The following is a 15,227-nucleotide window of genomic DNA, read 5'->3' on the forward strand; positions in this document are numbered from 1 at the left end:
AGCTTCGCCTTGATGTCCACAGGGAGGGGGTGAAGCCTCAACCAGGCAAACCTTCTTAATGCTGAGGAAGAAGCTGCAGCTCTGGAGGTAGCCTCAACCGCATCATAGCTGCATTTGATGGAATGTCTGGCCAACTGGGAGGATGCAGCAATAAGGGAAGATGCCAAGGCTTTATTCTCAGAGTCAGGCATGTCAGAAACTCTTAGACAATGGAGTCATAAGTTCCATGGTGTACTTAGTCTTGTGGTAATGGTAATTCAGAGTCCTGAAAGCTAAGGTTGTTGAAGTATATATTTTCTTTCCCAGCCTCTCCAGTTGCCTACTGTCCTTGACCAAGAGAATAAGAAAAGTGAAAGGAAGAGAGCTGAAGGCCTTATCAGAGGCTACTGAGATCATTAAGGCATCTGCCACAGGGGCTTTGAAAAAGAAGTTACAATCCTGAGGCACTTTTAGCACCTGTCTGGCTTCTTAGGGGCTGGAGGTTGAGAGTCAAGGTGTAGGGACGTGGAGGCGAAGGCATCCAAGAAGGTAGGGATAACCGGAGGAATCACAAAAAGACTAGGGGTCTGTACCTGAAGAATGTCGTAGTATCGCTTTTGGACCTAAGATATTTGTGAGCTGACCCATTTAAAGTGATCTCTCATCTTTGAGACAGTCTCACCAAAGGAAGTCTCCTCCAAAGGGGATTCTGTCCCACTGGAGTCTTCCTTTGGGAAAGTGTAGTCCAACGGGGAAGGGATTTGAGTAAGCCAAGGAGTCACTGTCCTTATCAGAGGAAGACTCTTCCTCTGAAGTGGCTTATGCTCTGGCCCTTTTTTGGGGGGAAGATGGCCAGGGAAGAGGAGAAAGCAGGCTGGGCTGAGGTAAGCCTCAGAGCCATGAAAGCCTTGAACAGGCCTTGGACAAAATTCTGCCACTCTTTCTGAGAGTCTGGTGGAGGACAGGAATGTTTAGTTTTCTGTTCTTTTTCTTTGCAGCGGTGTCCATCTGATGCAAACAGGGAGGACCAAATGTAAGCCTACACTCAACCAAATCCAAATCAACATCCTCCTGTCACTACAATCGGAGTTATTCCTCGAGGGCTTTCCAACACGATGAGGCAAGGTTCCCCCTGGACATTGGACGCCAATGTCTGTGACGCCTCTCTGGACGTGCTTACGTCTGGTTCCAGGGTGGTCTGTAAAACTGGTTTGGCCTGTGGATCCGGATCCACAACAATGCACATCTCTGAGCTATCATGTGCTTTGGGAGAGACGTCTATAGGAAGAGCCGCAGCTTCTGCTTCTGGCCTAGGTCTTTTGGCCTTCCACTTAGTAGGCTTAATTGTTGGGTCCGAGGGACCCTCCATTGTGCTTTTAGCTAAGAGTTTCAGAAGTTGGTTCTCCATGTAAATAGCGAGGGATGAAAGATGGCTACGAAGGGTTTTAGACACAAATGACCAACAAATCGAACAATTTTTATGGTCATGGTGGGGCCAGAGACAAAAAAGGCATGGTTAGTGGCTGTCCTTGTGTGGAATCTGACTTCCACACTCACACTTCCCTTTCTTGGATGACATTAACCCTCAACCAAGAGAAAACAATAGCAAAAGACAAAAAGTTCCCCAACAGGGCACTTACCTTTACTGATGAAAAAAATTATTCCGGTAGCACAGCCACATCCGGGACTGCGATCTGACTGGTGGCAAAGAAGTTCTGAGGATGGTGCAGGCGCATGTCATTTTTACTGCTTATGTCCAATAGTAGCCGACGTCAGATGTACCGCGCACCTCACGGTGGTGAAAGACTTTGGTATACTGGCCAACATTGGGTTTTCTTGGCTGGTAACACCCTCATGTAAAAAATGCTACAACAGATGAATAGAAGGACATTATGTGTGATGTACAGTGCATGGAAGCTCTAAAGGCTTAGGTATACTGGCTGGACATTGAGCTATTCTTGGCACGAGAAACCTACTGTGAAGAATACTGAAACAGTGGTATAGAAGGACATCAATCTTCCATCCATGATCATCCCTCCCATTTAAACCATGCATATTCGAGAGTGTCCTATTTAGATACTAAAACAGAGGCTTAACACTGTGAGGAAAAAGTGGTCTTAATTGGCTTTGTGGAGGCAGGGAAGGGTAATGTTATTTTAGTATAAGTCTGGTAATACAGAATGGCCCCAAAAATGCCCCGTAAGGTGCCCCTGCCCGCCTTTAATGTTAACCCACACAACAGAATGGCAAACTAGCATTTTTTAGTAGGATTAGGTTATTGGATTCAAAATTAAACACTGGGGCAAACTAGAACTTACTCCTCCTCTAGGGGCACAACATTGCCCCCCCCTCACATAAAGATGGCCTCAAGATTATCAGAGGATTACTTTATGACTTGCTAAGTCTTAACCGTCTCTAATATTTGTCATGCCTATCAAACTTAAACATCTATGTGAACTTCAAAGCTGTTAGATTTCGTCTAACACATACTAGAACCAAAACCTTGCAAAAACATGCTGGAGGGATAGGTTCCTGACACAGAGACTCCCCATACTCTGGAATAGACTGCCCATACATGTCAAGCAGAGCACCTCTTTGGCCCTCTTCAAAAGGAACCTTGATAATTGGATGGGAGATAGGAAATTCACCCCAGGGATCACGTCAGTCGCTCTGCTAGAGTCCAGGAAAGTAAATATTGTGGGAGGAAATAGCAGGGGATTGTTATGGCTAGGCTTGTACAGGCCCAAGGGCCAATAGCCTAGTACCAACCTATGAACCAAGTCAGTGAGAATGACTACATTTTAAGTTGACTGCACTTAAAACCACAATATAGGAGACAGACATGCAAACAATTAATTTTTAAAAGCCTAACTGGAGGGGACAGCAATGGAATATTAAATATGGCACTTTTACATAGTTATAGCACTGTCAGCAATCTTTCAAATGGAATACTATTGTTTAATATCAAACAAGTCTTTAAGCCATGTCTACAGTCCAGGCATTAACCTCACAATCTCTAACAGCTTTGAAACAAGGTCAAAGAACTCCTCCAGAGATTATCAGATGCTACTTGCAGGATTTAAATTATTAAAAAACTGGATACTGCAGTTACAGTTTCCAATATGAGTAAAAAGAAAGTTATTGCATAGAATACCTCTCTCCAAAGAATATCAGTACTAGTTCAGAAAAATAGATTTTTGGACCATATCAACATTATAACCTCTACTGAAGATTTATTAAGGCTCATTCCCAAGAGGAATAGTAAATCAAGCTGGTAAATAAAAGCATTAAATGCTTGTGCAGGAGTCTGAACTTAATTGGCAAATGATTATTACAATGATATACGTCACTCAGAAGATGAACGCGTCAATGCAAAGCGTCTAGAGTTCCAATCGTGCTGTTTTTTTTTTTTAAGGAGGGGAAATGGCTTAAATGAAATTTAATTAGTGTGGCAGATGGACATTACATCTTATATATGATCATTTGCAGTACATTACGTACACGATAAAGCCTCCATAGAAACTATTAAAATTAGGGATAGTTGCATTAAAAAACACACCAAGAAAATCTAAGCTACATTGGTACAATTACTTCCATACAATGTTTAAATATACCGTTCTTGAGTTTATAAATTGTTCTGCATCCTGGACAGCAATATATGCCTATTTGTACAATTCATTTTTATACTTGCAGGATTGCAGAATATATTTTCTTTTGTAAATCAGCAAGCTGAGCCACAAAAGCAAAAAGAAACCTCTGCACAAACAAGTACAAACTTGCTTTGGCAAAACCTTTGCATAAAAGTTCCTTGTTCCTTCTACTTCGGATCTTCTCTTTTCTTCAGGATTATCTGTCACTTTAATTACAAAGTCTTGTTTTTTTTTGTACTACAAAAACAGTGAACCTTGTCTTTCAAATTACAACAGTGCATCACTTTTAATTATCCACTTAATTTTTCCACACTGCATTTTCAGCAAATCCCAGATACTATACCACAAGCTAATGCCTTCCAATTCAGTTTTCCAGACACCCAAAAGTTTAGGCCAAAAGCCCCTTCTATAAGAAGTCACTTCTTTATTTATACAACCTTCCTTAATACAATTCTCAGTCTCCTGCATGACATTTCCTTTAATTCACAATAAAAAAAAAAAAAAAACAGAAGTCCACACCTTATGAGGTATTCCCAAATTATCAATATCAAAATAATTTTCAGTACTTAACTATGTATTCCCAAATAATGTCACATCAAAACCAGCTTCTATTATTTTTTTTACATCTCAAAATTAAAATATTCCAAATCATTTCTCAAAAAGATCCAGTTTCACGTAAAACTATCACAGCTGACCTTTCCCAAGTTTATCCACCAAATACTACCTTCATTTCTTTACTCTCTTGAAAATTTGCTGTCACTTTACATTATATTCCATATACACGCAAAGAACAGACTGTATATTAATCACTCCAGTTGTGCCTCTGCCCACTTCTTGGACTCTGAAATAATCACTCCATAAAGTCCACAAACATCAAAGCTGTTCCCAACAATCTAATCTGAGGAAAAGCACACCCTATGCATAGTCATACTACTCTTAGGATACTTCAATTATGTACCTTTCACCTCATTTTGCATGCCTATTCTTGCAATAAATGTCTACTTTTTATTAATTTCCTTATTTTTGGTATGGCAGCTGGCTTACAGGAAGAAGGAGCTGTTAACAAGTTGTTTCCTGAGGTCCAACAGTGCAAGGTTTGATTCCCTCAGCCTCCAATGCCTAACTGTGTAACTCTGAGAAAGTCACTTAACTAGAAACCACTTCTGGGCTGAGTCTGAAAAAGATCCATGGAAACCAGTTCTCTACTCCGGAAAACAAATACAAATAAGTAAATAAATTAATTCAATTTTCATTTGTCAGTGTCTCATTTACCAAACTGTTTTTCTAATATTTTTCTTTATTTCTTAATAAATTCCACATCCTCCTATTGGTTTTACTTCTATACCTTCACTAAACATAAACTTTCTAATATGTGTCTATTTAAAAGAAAGTCCACACTCCAACATTCTTTTATGAGTAAGTTTAGCAACATCCGAGCTGTCTGCTAAATATACACAAATCATCCATGTTTTACTGTAGCTGCATACATCCAGAGGTGTTGCATATTCATTAGCTCACTTAATAGACAAGCTTCGTGGACAAAGAAAGCTGACATGTTTTGTACCTTTAACTTTACTTTTGTCCTATGGCATTAAGTAGAAAACCTTCCAGGTACCTGGACCAAGTTTTCCCTAGACACTACACATCCCAGGAATCTACAAAAATGAAGTCAATACCTTAGTAGGAAATATCCACAGAAAACAATGCACAGTTAAACAACATAGCTTACTATTTGTATAATCTTGAGAATGTCTGTTTTAAGAAGTTCTACTAATGAAGTGTGGCAACTGCATTTGCTTCTCTTACCTGCTGGCCGTGATACAACAGCTGCTCCAGGTCTCCTGGTAGGTACCATGTTAGCAGCTTTCCGAGAGCCAGACGGTGCCTTAGAAGATGTAGAGGAGCTAGCAGAGGAAGGTCTGTTCCCATCCACAGAGTCTTCTTCATCATCAAAGTTTTTATCTGAAAAACAAAATTGCCAAAGTACTTAAAATTTATGTAAAATAACCAAACTTAACTGCATTAGCACTGCTACATCTTGTAATACCACAATTTATCCTCATCTAGCAAAACACAATACGAGAAGCACTAAAACGCACTGCAACTTCCAAAGATATCAACATGGCAAGGTGAATAAAAACTGCCCAATGTAACAATGCACACGTGTTCAACTATGACAATAATTTGCAGTATAAATAATGACAACAATAATCAGTTAAATCCAAAAATGGGAGGCTTCTATACTAAAACATTACTTTAATACCCTGTTTCCATCCTCAAGGTACAGTGTGATTACACCTGTAAAACACAAATTTAACGGGTCTATATCATATCACCAAAGAGGCGTTTCAGCGCATGCCTCTTCATGAACACATATACAGTGAACACACAAAACAGCAAATGCTGACATCAGCGAAATCGCTTGCCTCAAAACATAAACACATCATTACAAACAAAGTGGGGGGCTGTGCCCCCTCACACCCCCAACTACATATACTAACTCCGAGATCATGCTACAGTGGGGAAAACGGCAAACTTACAGGGATGGCCAACCGATTTCTTCCCCAGGGAAAGAAATCGCTGATGTCAGCATTCACGGTTTTGTGCGATTGCTGTGTGTGTGTGTGTGTGTGTGTGTGTGTGTGTGTGTGTGTGTGTGTGTGTGTGTGTGTCGAAGAGGCGTTCGCTGAAACACCTCTTCGAATATTTAATATGGACCCATTTTTAACCTCTTGGTATCATCTTTCCTCCTGCGCTTTTATCACTACTAATTATCTTTCACATTCAATGTCTTCATTTTTACTGTTATTTTAATATGTGTTAACCATGGAAGAATCACCAGAAACAGACATCTTCATTATAATTACTTGTCTGATCCTGGTATCAATAGTATTTGCCAAAATGGCAGCTTTGGTTACTTCAAGGACATCTATACTAGTATGAACACAGCCTTCTTGTTTCCTCTTGGCTTTACTGGCCTCAAAGACTACAGTGCCAGGTTCACTGAATCAGCGTACTTCTTGAAACAATATAATTTTAAAATCTTTTTACTGTACTTTTAATACAGTGCATACACTAAAACAAGAAGACTAAAAAATGATGAGTGCTTAGTTTTCTAGAGTCTCGCACAAGTCTCACCCACATTCTACTCTCTCTTTACTTTTTATCTTCTTTGGGGCTTTTCTTACTAATGGAATCTTTTAGCATGCTATATTTATTTTGTTGACTTATTTTTTTTTTCTTTTGACAATCAAGTTTTACAATGAAAAAATATATATACATTCATTCTCATAACAAGATATCCTAGGAATTATGAAGGTTTTTTATGATGTCATAAGGTACTTCAAAACTCTACAACTTATGCAATAAAGAGTGCAACATGGTTTTGCAATACTATGAAGCCAAATCATAAACAGAAACATGATTCACTACATTGCACCTTGGCCCTGTGCAAAGCTACTTCTGACAAAATGTTTATCCTATGTGCAATCAGCTTGATGGTTTCTATCAATGTGTTCTACTGCACTGTCCTCCCAACTCCACTTCCCCTTCTGTACGAGTAATTCTTTCTCAGTTACTTGCTCTTTTGCGTACATTCATTGCTCTTCGGTGTTCTTATTTAACTTTCCTTGAAATGCATTTTTTCAACTTCTTGTTTTATTATATTTAACTTATCGTGCAGTGTCACATGTTCACATTTAGCACTGCTAAAAGCAAGATACCAGAAGCAGATTCTTATATTCCATTACAGATTAATTCAGAGGTAAAGCAATTTAGTGCAAAATAAAGCTAACGTCTCAAACATCTGATGGAAATTGTCAAGCAATACAGGGATTTGGAATCCTTGATAAAAGCATCCTGATTACACAAGTAAATGCAGACTTTAGTTTAAAATCCACAAATCAAAAAATAATCTTAAAGAAAGGAGAGGGTGGGTGAATTGAACTCCATCCCAGTCATACACCTGCACAACAGTAACAGCTTTGATAGCAAGTTTGATGAAAAAGCTTCTGCAGAATCTATCGTCTCGTGAAACAACTTCAAGGCTTATGCGAGCACACTTAAAATCCTACTTCTCACTAGAAGTGGAAAAAAAAGAAGGAAAAATAGGGACCTATAAGGTAGCAAACTTGTAGTATGCAGTTCTGGTCTACAACCCTAACTCTCAACTGCCGAAATTTTCACAGAATGTCTAGATTTTTACCCTGTGTTTTTAGTCTGTTCCTCATAAAATTTGTCTTCTGGCAAATCACTGAGGATTGAAATAACTAAATAATGACATATATTTGACTTTCAGACTTCATATCATTTAGAAAATGCAGACTAAAACAAATCCTGTTATTCTAGCAACTTTCTAAGTATATGTAAGAGCAATATTTAAAATCTGACCCACATCTGGGACTTTGTTCTCCCCATTAGTTTAGGCTTTGCCCACATTTCTTGCTCTAAATGGTTGAGAGGCATGTATAAGGTAAATCGGTTTTTCACCCCCTCACATGAATCATGGAACAACCCCACTAACATTCTGCAATCCAGACTTCCTAATGACCTCTTCCAGCACCCTTGTAACTCCATACACTCATGCTCTCTTCTATTGCTTTTTTACCTCTTACAACTCCCATCCCTGCTTACTATTTCCTTACACATCTCCCTCCTCCATCTCCCCCTCATCCTTTCACTGTTCTAAACGTTCCTTTCTTTGTCTGCTCTGTCAGCTGCTCTCCTAGAACTGCCATTTCCAGTCAAGCAACTAGTAGTGTGTCTACCTTTAAGGTTAGTCTTAACGACTGGATGTTGTTGTGTCTTTCGGCTTTAACCGGTTAGGGGTCGCCACAGCAGAACTCCGGTCCGCTAATGATTGGCAGTTGATTTTTACATGCGGAGTTGCTAGCCCTAACGCACAACCTTTCAACGAAGGTATGCCCATTCACGCATGTCTCCATGCAGAAGACGCTCTAGCTGAGAGTCGAACTGGTCAGCGTCTTACTGTGAGGCGACAACGCTAACGCAGCACCACCACCGTGGATATAAGTAGATAAATTTATACCCAGGGTATTTCATACAGCCCTGCTCCATTTGAGGGGAGCACTAAGTATTTCTAAAGGGTGGCATGAACTTTTTTAAATGTATTATGTAAAGTACATACATTTAAAATCTTTACCCATCAAAACCAGTAGGAAACTGTTTTTGACTTGTAAGTTATTTTAAACAACTCTGTTCTTACTATAAATCTCACTAACCTTAACTATCATTCTAATCCCTCACCCCTTTAAAACTACCCCACTAGTGATTTCTTCTTTCCCTTTATTAATTCTTTCAACCTAACACTACCCCCTCTAGTGATCTTTTCCTTTCTTAACTTTTAAACTATTTCAATATTTACAAAAAAAGTGTGCGTGTGTGTATCTTGTAAATTACTCTTTTTCTCTCTGGTATTGTAGCTTCCCACAATTTATGTCTGTTTCTCATTTTGTTATACTGTAATTTCTGTAAATTCTTGTACAATACTGTGCAGTCATAATGGGTTTGTGGAGCTTTTCTCCCTGGGCCTCCACTGAAAATGGATTCTGTCCCAGTTGGACTTTGCCAGTCAACAAATGTTAATAAGTAAAGTTGTAAATTGCTAGACATCTGATGGTTACTGTGATCACTTGACTAGTACTACTCCCATGTTCCCTCTATTTTTTTGTACTGTACTTCTACCCTTTTTATTATTCTCATCTACTGCTGCCTCAAATTGTACGTTTGTGCATATATATATATATATATATATATATATATATATATATATATATATATGGGTCTAGGACACATGCTCGACTAGCATATGTCCGAATCACAAAACATCGAACACACATACAGGAAAGCGCTTAACATCGAAAAGCGCTTCCATGTATGTGTAATTAAAAAAAAAAAATCTATGTTTCTGCAGGGGGGCTTTTCCCCCCTGCACCCCCCCCACCCCCCTACTTTACTATTCTCACTCCAAGATCGAACTATAGTGGGGAAAAGGGAATTTTCCCTTACCCGCACTGTAGTCCGATCTATGAAACAGGCACACATACACAGAAGTGCTTGTCGATGTTAAGCGCTTTCGTGTATGTTTGTTCAATGTTTTGTGATTCGGGCATATGCTAGTCGAGCAGGTGTCTGGATCCCATAGAGATATATATATATATATATATATATACATATATATATATATATATAAATATATATGACACACAGATACATATGTACACATACAAACCAAGAATATGTCTGAAAGTCTCCATATTAGATAACCAGATGCATGAAGTAGACACAATTGAACTTCTGAGACATAACCAGGATAGGAATGAACAAGTTTAGAGTAAATTAACAACAAATACATGGATATTTAAAAAATACACTTTAGCAAATAGCACATTTTAGAACAATGAAGTCATGGTCCGAAGCAATTCCATTTAGTTAAGAGTGATTAAAAAATTGTTAGCTTAAAAATTTCCTTCTGACTTCATCTAAGTCTGCTGGACGGATGTTCACAAACAGTTTTAGGCTGACAGATGTTTACTAGGCTAATGACCACAAGGGCCTTTTAAATCCTAGCCATGCATCTCAACTCTCTTGATAAGTTCTGGTACCCTTGATAAGTGTAAGCAGGGGCCTGGGAGATGAACCATTTACAGGCTAGCTGTGTCCATTAGAGACATATGTGCCAAACCAGGGATGAATTTCCTGTTCTCCATTCAATTGTTTAACTTACAACTTGAATTGGGCTAGGGAGGAACTCTGCTTCTCATAGAAGGGGAGCCTGTTCCAGGGAAAGAATGGTCTCTGATGCATACCTGTTTCTCCAGTATGTCCTATTAATATCACAGGCAATATTTAAGTCTTTAAAACAGGTAATTCTGGTGCTGTTTATTTTGCAGACATGCAGGAGGTCCATCATTGTAGGGTCTGATAATACCTTGTATGCCAGGCATAGATTTCTCAACAGCTTGTAGAGAGTCAGAATACAAGAATAGGACCTTAAGACAGTCTGCATAGGACATGTTATTTACACCCTGTATTCTTTTGGTGAGGAACTTCTGTGTACATTCTATTTGTGGATAGTTAGGTACATACCAAAGGGGGCAATGTACTCCATGATAGGTCTGATGAATATCAAATGCAGTAAAATAATGTCTTCCTTGGGCCTAGATGCCATACCTTGCCTTATAAGCTGCACAACATAGAATAGTTTCCTCACTACTGTAGACACGTGATGGTCAAAAGCTAGATTATTGTCTGTGTGTGTCCCCAAGTCCCCGACTACTGCAATTATTAGGGGTGTGTTGTCGATATGATAGTTATTAGGGGTGGATGACTTATCAAAGTATACTATTATGCATTTCTTGGCATTTAGTTTTAGTCCATGACTCTGACACCAATTAGTCTGCATCAGCCCTTCCAGGATAACATTTGCATCAGCAGGAAATTCTATGACAGCTCCTAACTTGCAATCAACTGCAAATTTAGTCAGACAGAGGCCATTGACATTGGCCTTGACATCACTGAATTAAATTCCAAAAAGTAGCAGTTCCAAGACTGGTCCATGAAGGACTCTGCTTGTGGCTGGCCTCCTTGTAGAGGTGGACTCCCTAATTCTATCTTCCTGAGTCCTCTTTGTCAATCAGCTGGCTATCGATCGGGTGACATAGGAAGTTAAGTATAAACCCTCAAGTTTGTCAACAATGTCGGCAAGCAGTGTGAACCATTTTGCCCTCATCCACTACTCTGGTGACCTTCTCAAAGAAGTCCACCACGTTGAGTAGGTATGACCTACCCTTGATGAAACCAAACTGGGTTGGGTCCAGTGTCTGGAGGTTTCCTATGTCATTACTGATCATTTCCATGGTAATTCTTTCCACAGCTTTGTATATGGGACTACTGAGACTTATGGGTCTGTAGTTTCCAGGCTCTGTAGATGGCCCTTCTCTGTGCATATGGATTACTACTGCTCTTCTCCATTCATGAGGCACATAGGCTGTTGGCAGGCTACAGTTACATAACAATTCCAGAAGGCCTGATATGTAGTGTTTCATGTTATTTAGAAGGCATCCTGGGATATTGTCTGGGTCCACTGGTGCAGTGTTCTTGGCTTCAGAGAGAGCATTAATAACCTGTTCTCTAGTGACAGCAGGGGAAGTTATAATTGATCAGATTTCCTGACGGAAGGTTGGGAGACAGAGAGAGAGAGAGGGAGGAGTAAAGTTGGAACTGAATTTGTCAGCCAGTAGGCTTGTGTGGCTTAGTACAGGTGGGTCCATTAACAAAGAGCTAGGCACACAATTATGTACTGTCTTTGAGGTTGCAGACATAGCTTAAGAATGCCTTGCGGTTGTCCTTGACCTGGGAGGCTAGCCTCAGTAGGAATATTTAAGCAATAATCCAAGACTGTGCATGGGTAAATCAGGATTTACCTATGGTTGGTGTGGTTTGATCACGAGGGCAAAGCTTGTAAAATCTGCATAACCAACCTAAAGACAGTACTGTGCAAAATCCATAATTAATGAAGTTTCTTTTCTTTTATGGTAAACAAAGCACTGCACTGAACTACATCCTATAAATAAGGAAGAAAAGCACCACTGCCCATAACCCTCCTTGTTTCTGGTAAAAGTTTACTTTACTCTTTTTTTCAGAACTGCTTTTTTGTAGACCTTAGAACCCTGCCATGCCTCTATGACCTTCCTTTCCTTCTACAGCAAAATCAGAACTGCCCTTCTCTAATGAAGAAATGCATTTCGGTACATACAAGTACATATTGCCATAAATGTGACAAGAGAAAGGACTGGAGAACCTGCTATGTGTAGGTAAACAGTAGTTTTTTTTCAGCTTGTGAACACATCTCCTCAGAGACAATTTGTACTAATCACCACCAACAAACGCAAGCTATTGGCTAAAGGGCCAACATATTAAGATACTGGCACAATTCTGTCTGGCTCCCTGTGCACAGCTCTGTTTTACATCTGTACAGATGAAACACGACTCTCCGATTTTCCATCAAAATCTTCCACTGGAATGCCTTCCTTTCCAAGACCAGAAAGTACACATACAGTCAGAGTTAACCCTCCATGCCAAGGCCTGTTAAATAAAAGCTGTCTGTTATAAGGTGAACATATTGTTCCCTTTTCAGTGGGATGGCAAATGCCAATAAGATGACAAAGAGTGTAGAATGTACAGACAATGGAATGGACTGAAAGAAGAAGTATTCCCCCTTCCAATGCACACAACACTAGTAATGTAGCTTATGGAAAAATGACTGCTCTGACAGCCATGGACAAAAAGGAAAATTACACGGCTAAACAGAATGTAGGGGACTGAAAATGAGAGGCTGGAGGCAAGTTAAATTGCTCAGTTAATTTTTACTAAAGAATTTGAAACACACGGTATTAAAATAAAATACTGAAAGTCAAGTGAATGAAGAAAGCATTAGCAACAAGTTAAACTGTCAGAAACTAGCAACAAAGTAATAAGATATATGAAAACAATACAGGACGCAACCACACTGTCAGTGGTAAATGGAAGAGATGGAGATGAGGAATGATGGAAGGAAAAGGAAGTACAGGTGTAAATGAAGAAGGCTGACATCACAAACTCAAGAAAATAGTACTTCCGAAGCTGTTCTTGTTGAAAGTCTGAGGACCCCTACTACTCTGATCCTTAAAACAGTAAAACTGGAAGTGCAACTATGGTAATAAATACTAAATCCAAGGTAGAGACATCTCAGAGTTTCTCTGTATTAGGACAAACTGTCATTTTGGCATTAACATACACAAGTAGCAGGGCTGGTGGGTACAGCATCTCATGGGGAGTGAAGTGGTGAAGCTCCCCTGCAAAGCTACAATAAAATGACACAAAATTTTACCACAACTCAAAAATCTAAAAACATTTCCTGGAAACTCCAACTTAGCCAACAAACTCACTGCCTTTTGAAAGACGAAATATCTCTTTACACTGTGATACAGCTATTTGCTTTCACTCTTATTAAAACTTCATCAGAACTAAAGTTAAAACAACTTGTGTCCTTTTATAATGACGCCAAATCACATGACCACATCACTCATTTAAATGTTTTAAATATTTAAAACATTTAAAGACAAAGTTTCAGAAATGTACAAATGACAAATATATACATTACTGTTTAACTGAAGTAATTAAAAAATCTAATGCATCTTACTACTAATTAGCAAATGTCCACATATTATAGGTCTAAATGTTAAAACCATAAATAATTTGATTTCTAACAAACATCTACCATTAATATTCTCATTTAAACCTGTCAATTTATCTGTTTGTAATACAATCTGCCAGTTTAACTCCTTCACTTCACAAAAGAGATGGGAGATAGGAAATTCACCCCGGGGATCACGTCAGTCGCCCTGGTAGACAGGGGTCCAGGGAAGTAAATATTGTGGGAAGAAATAGCCAGGGAATTGTTATGGCTAGGCTTGTATAAGCCCTAGGGCCGATAGCCTAGTACCAACCTATGAACCTATGAAAAAGGTGTTTCTGTAACCTAGTCAATCATGAAAAACACTTCCTAAACTCAGTAGTCATTTTGTCTTTCAAAAGGAGTGACTCCCCCTGCAAAATTGCTTTTATGCAATTTGATATTTGCTGTATTTTCCTGGTAATCTCACTACTGTTTTTTTTGGTACTTGTGGGATGTACAGATCTACCTTATGTGTCCAATATGAAGCAATTTCAGAGTGGGTGATGAGCTCTGGAAATGCTTTGGTGAAGTATATTTCAAAAGAAGGATTCAAAGTTGCCTGACATAATTGGTGTAAGTAGAACAGCGGCTGCCCAGAAGCTAACAATGAGTGCGCATGACGGGATAAAAATCATTCAGTAGCAAGCACAAGGTTTCTTAAACCATAGTTAATCAAAGAAGGACAAATAATTTTACTAGTTCACATTCAACAAGTTTATTGTGACAAATAGTTTGTTAGCATTTAGTAAAACTATGCACTGCAAATAAACAGCTGAGCTCTTTAGGAAGGGACCACAAGTACTCTTCTGTTTTATGAATCAAATTATGCATCAGAAGCATTGCAAAGCAATACAGACAACTACTTAGCAAGCAATAACACACTCCTGTTTGGATAAGGTGAAACATGTAGCATGCCTTGTAATATTTAATTTTAAATAAGGCAGCAACTGGAGCAAGGCAGTCAGACTTAAGTCACACCCCTTCAGACAATATTTAGCTCTGCAATCAGTTTTCTCAGCAAGATAGGGTTTTTAAAAAGTAAATGTACATGAGGAGCCCACTGTCCCTACACAGTCAGAGTATTAACACTTTTTAGTTCCTTGATGGCCATGCACACTCTAGTTTCTATTTAAGTTTCTATTATTTTTAATATGTAATGCTTGGCAAACACCCAGTCAGTCAGTTTTAAAGACTACTTATGTGATACTGAAATTACAAATTCTTTGATTTCTGGGGTTTTACTACTTCAAAATAAAACAATTTCTATCATTCAACAATGCTTACCCCAAAAGTCAAAAATATTCATTATGTTCATTTAGAAACTTTAAACAAACCTAACAAGCAGCATCAGCCTTCACATA

General features: G+C 38.9%; 1 protein-coding gene across 1 annotated transcript in view; it reads right to left on the reverse strand.

Moving 5' to 3' along the window:
* The window catches only part of CLASP1 (cytoplasmic linker associated protein 1), a 4,127,769-nt gene that overhangs the window by 2,912,015 nt on the left and 1,200,527 nt on the right, over positions 1 to 15,227 (reverse strand). Inside the window, exon 9 of the mRNA XM_044073692.1 lies at positions 5,436 to 5,591. Within this exon, the coding sequence (XP_043929627.1) occupies positions 5,436 to 5,591 (156 nt within the window). The remainder of the gene's footprint in view (positions 1 to 5,435; positions 5,592 to 15,227) is intronic.

The sequence above is a fragment of the Protopterus annectens genome, chromosome 6.part0 (genome assembly GCF_019279795.1).
Source record: "Protopterus annectens isolate FY-2018-M chromosome 6.part0, PAN1.0, whole genome shotgun sequence".
Lineage (NCBI taxonomy): Eukaryota > Metazoa > Chordata > Ceratodontiformes > Protopteridae > Protopterus > Protopterus annectens.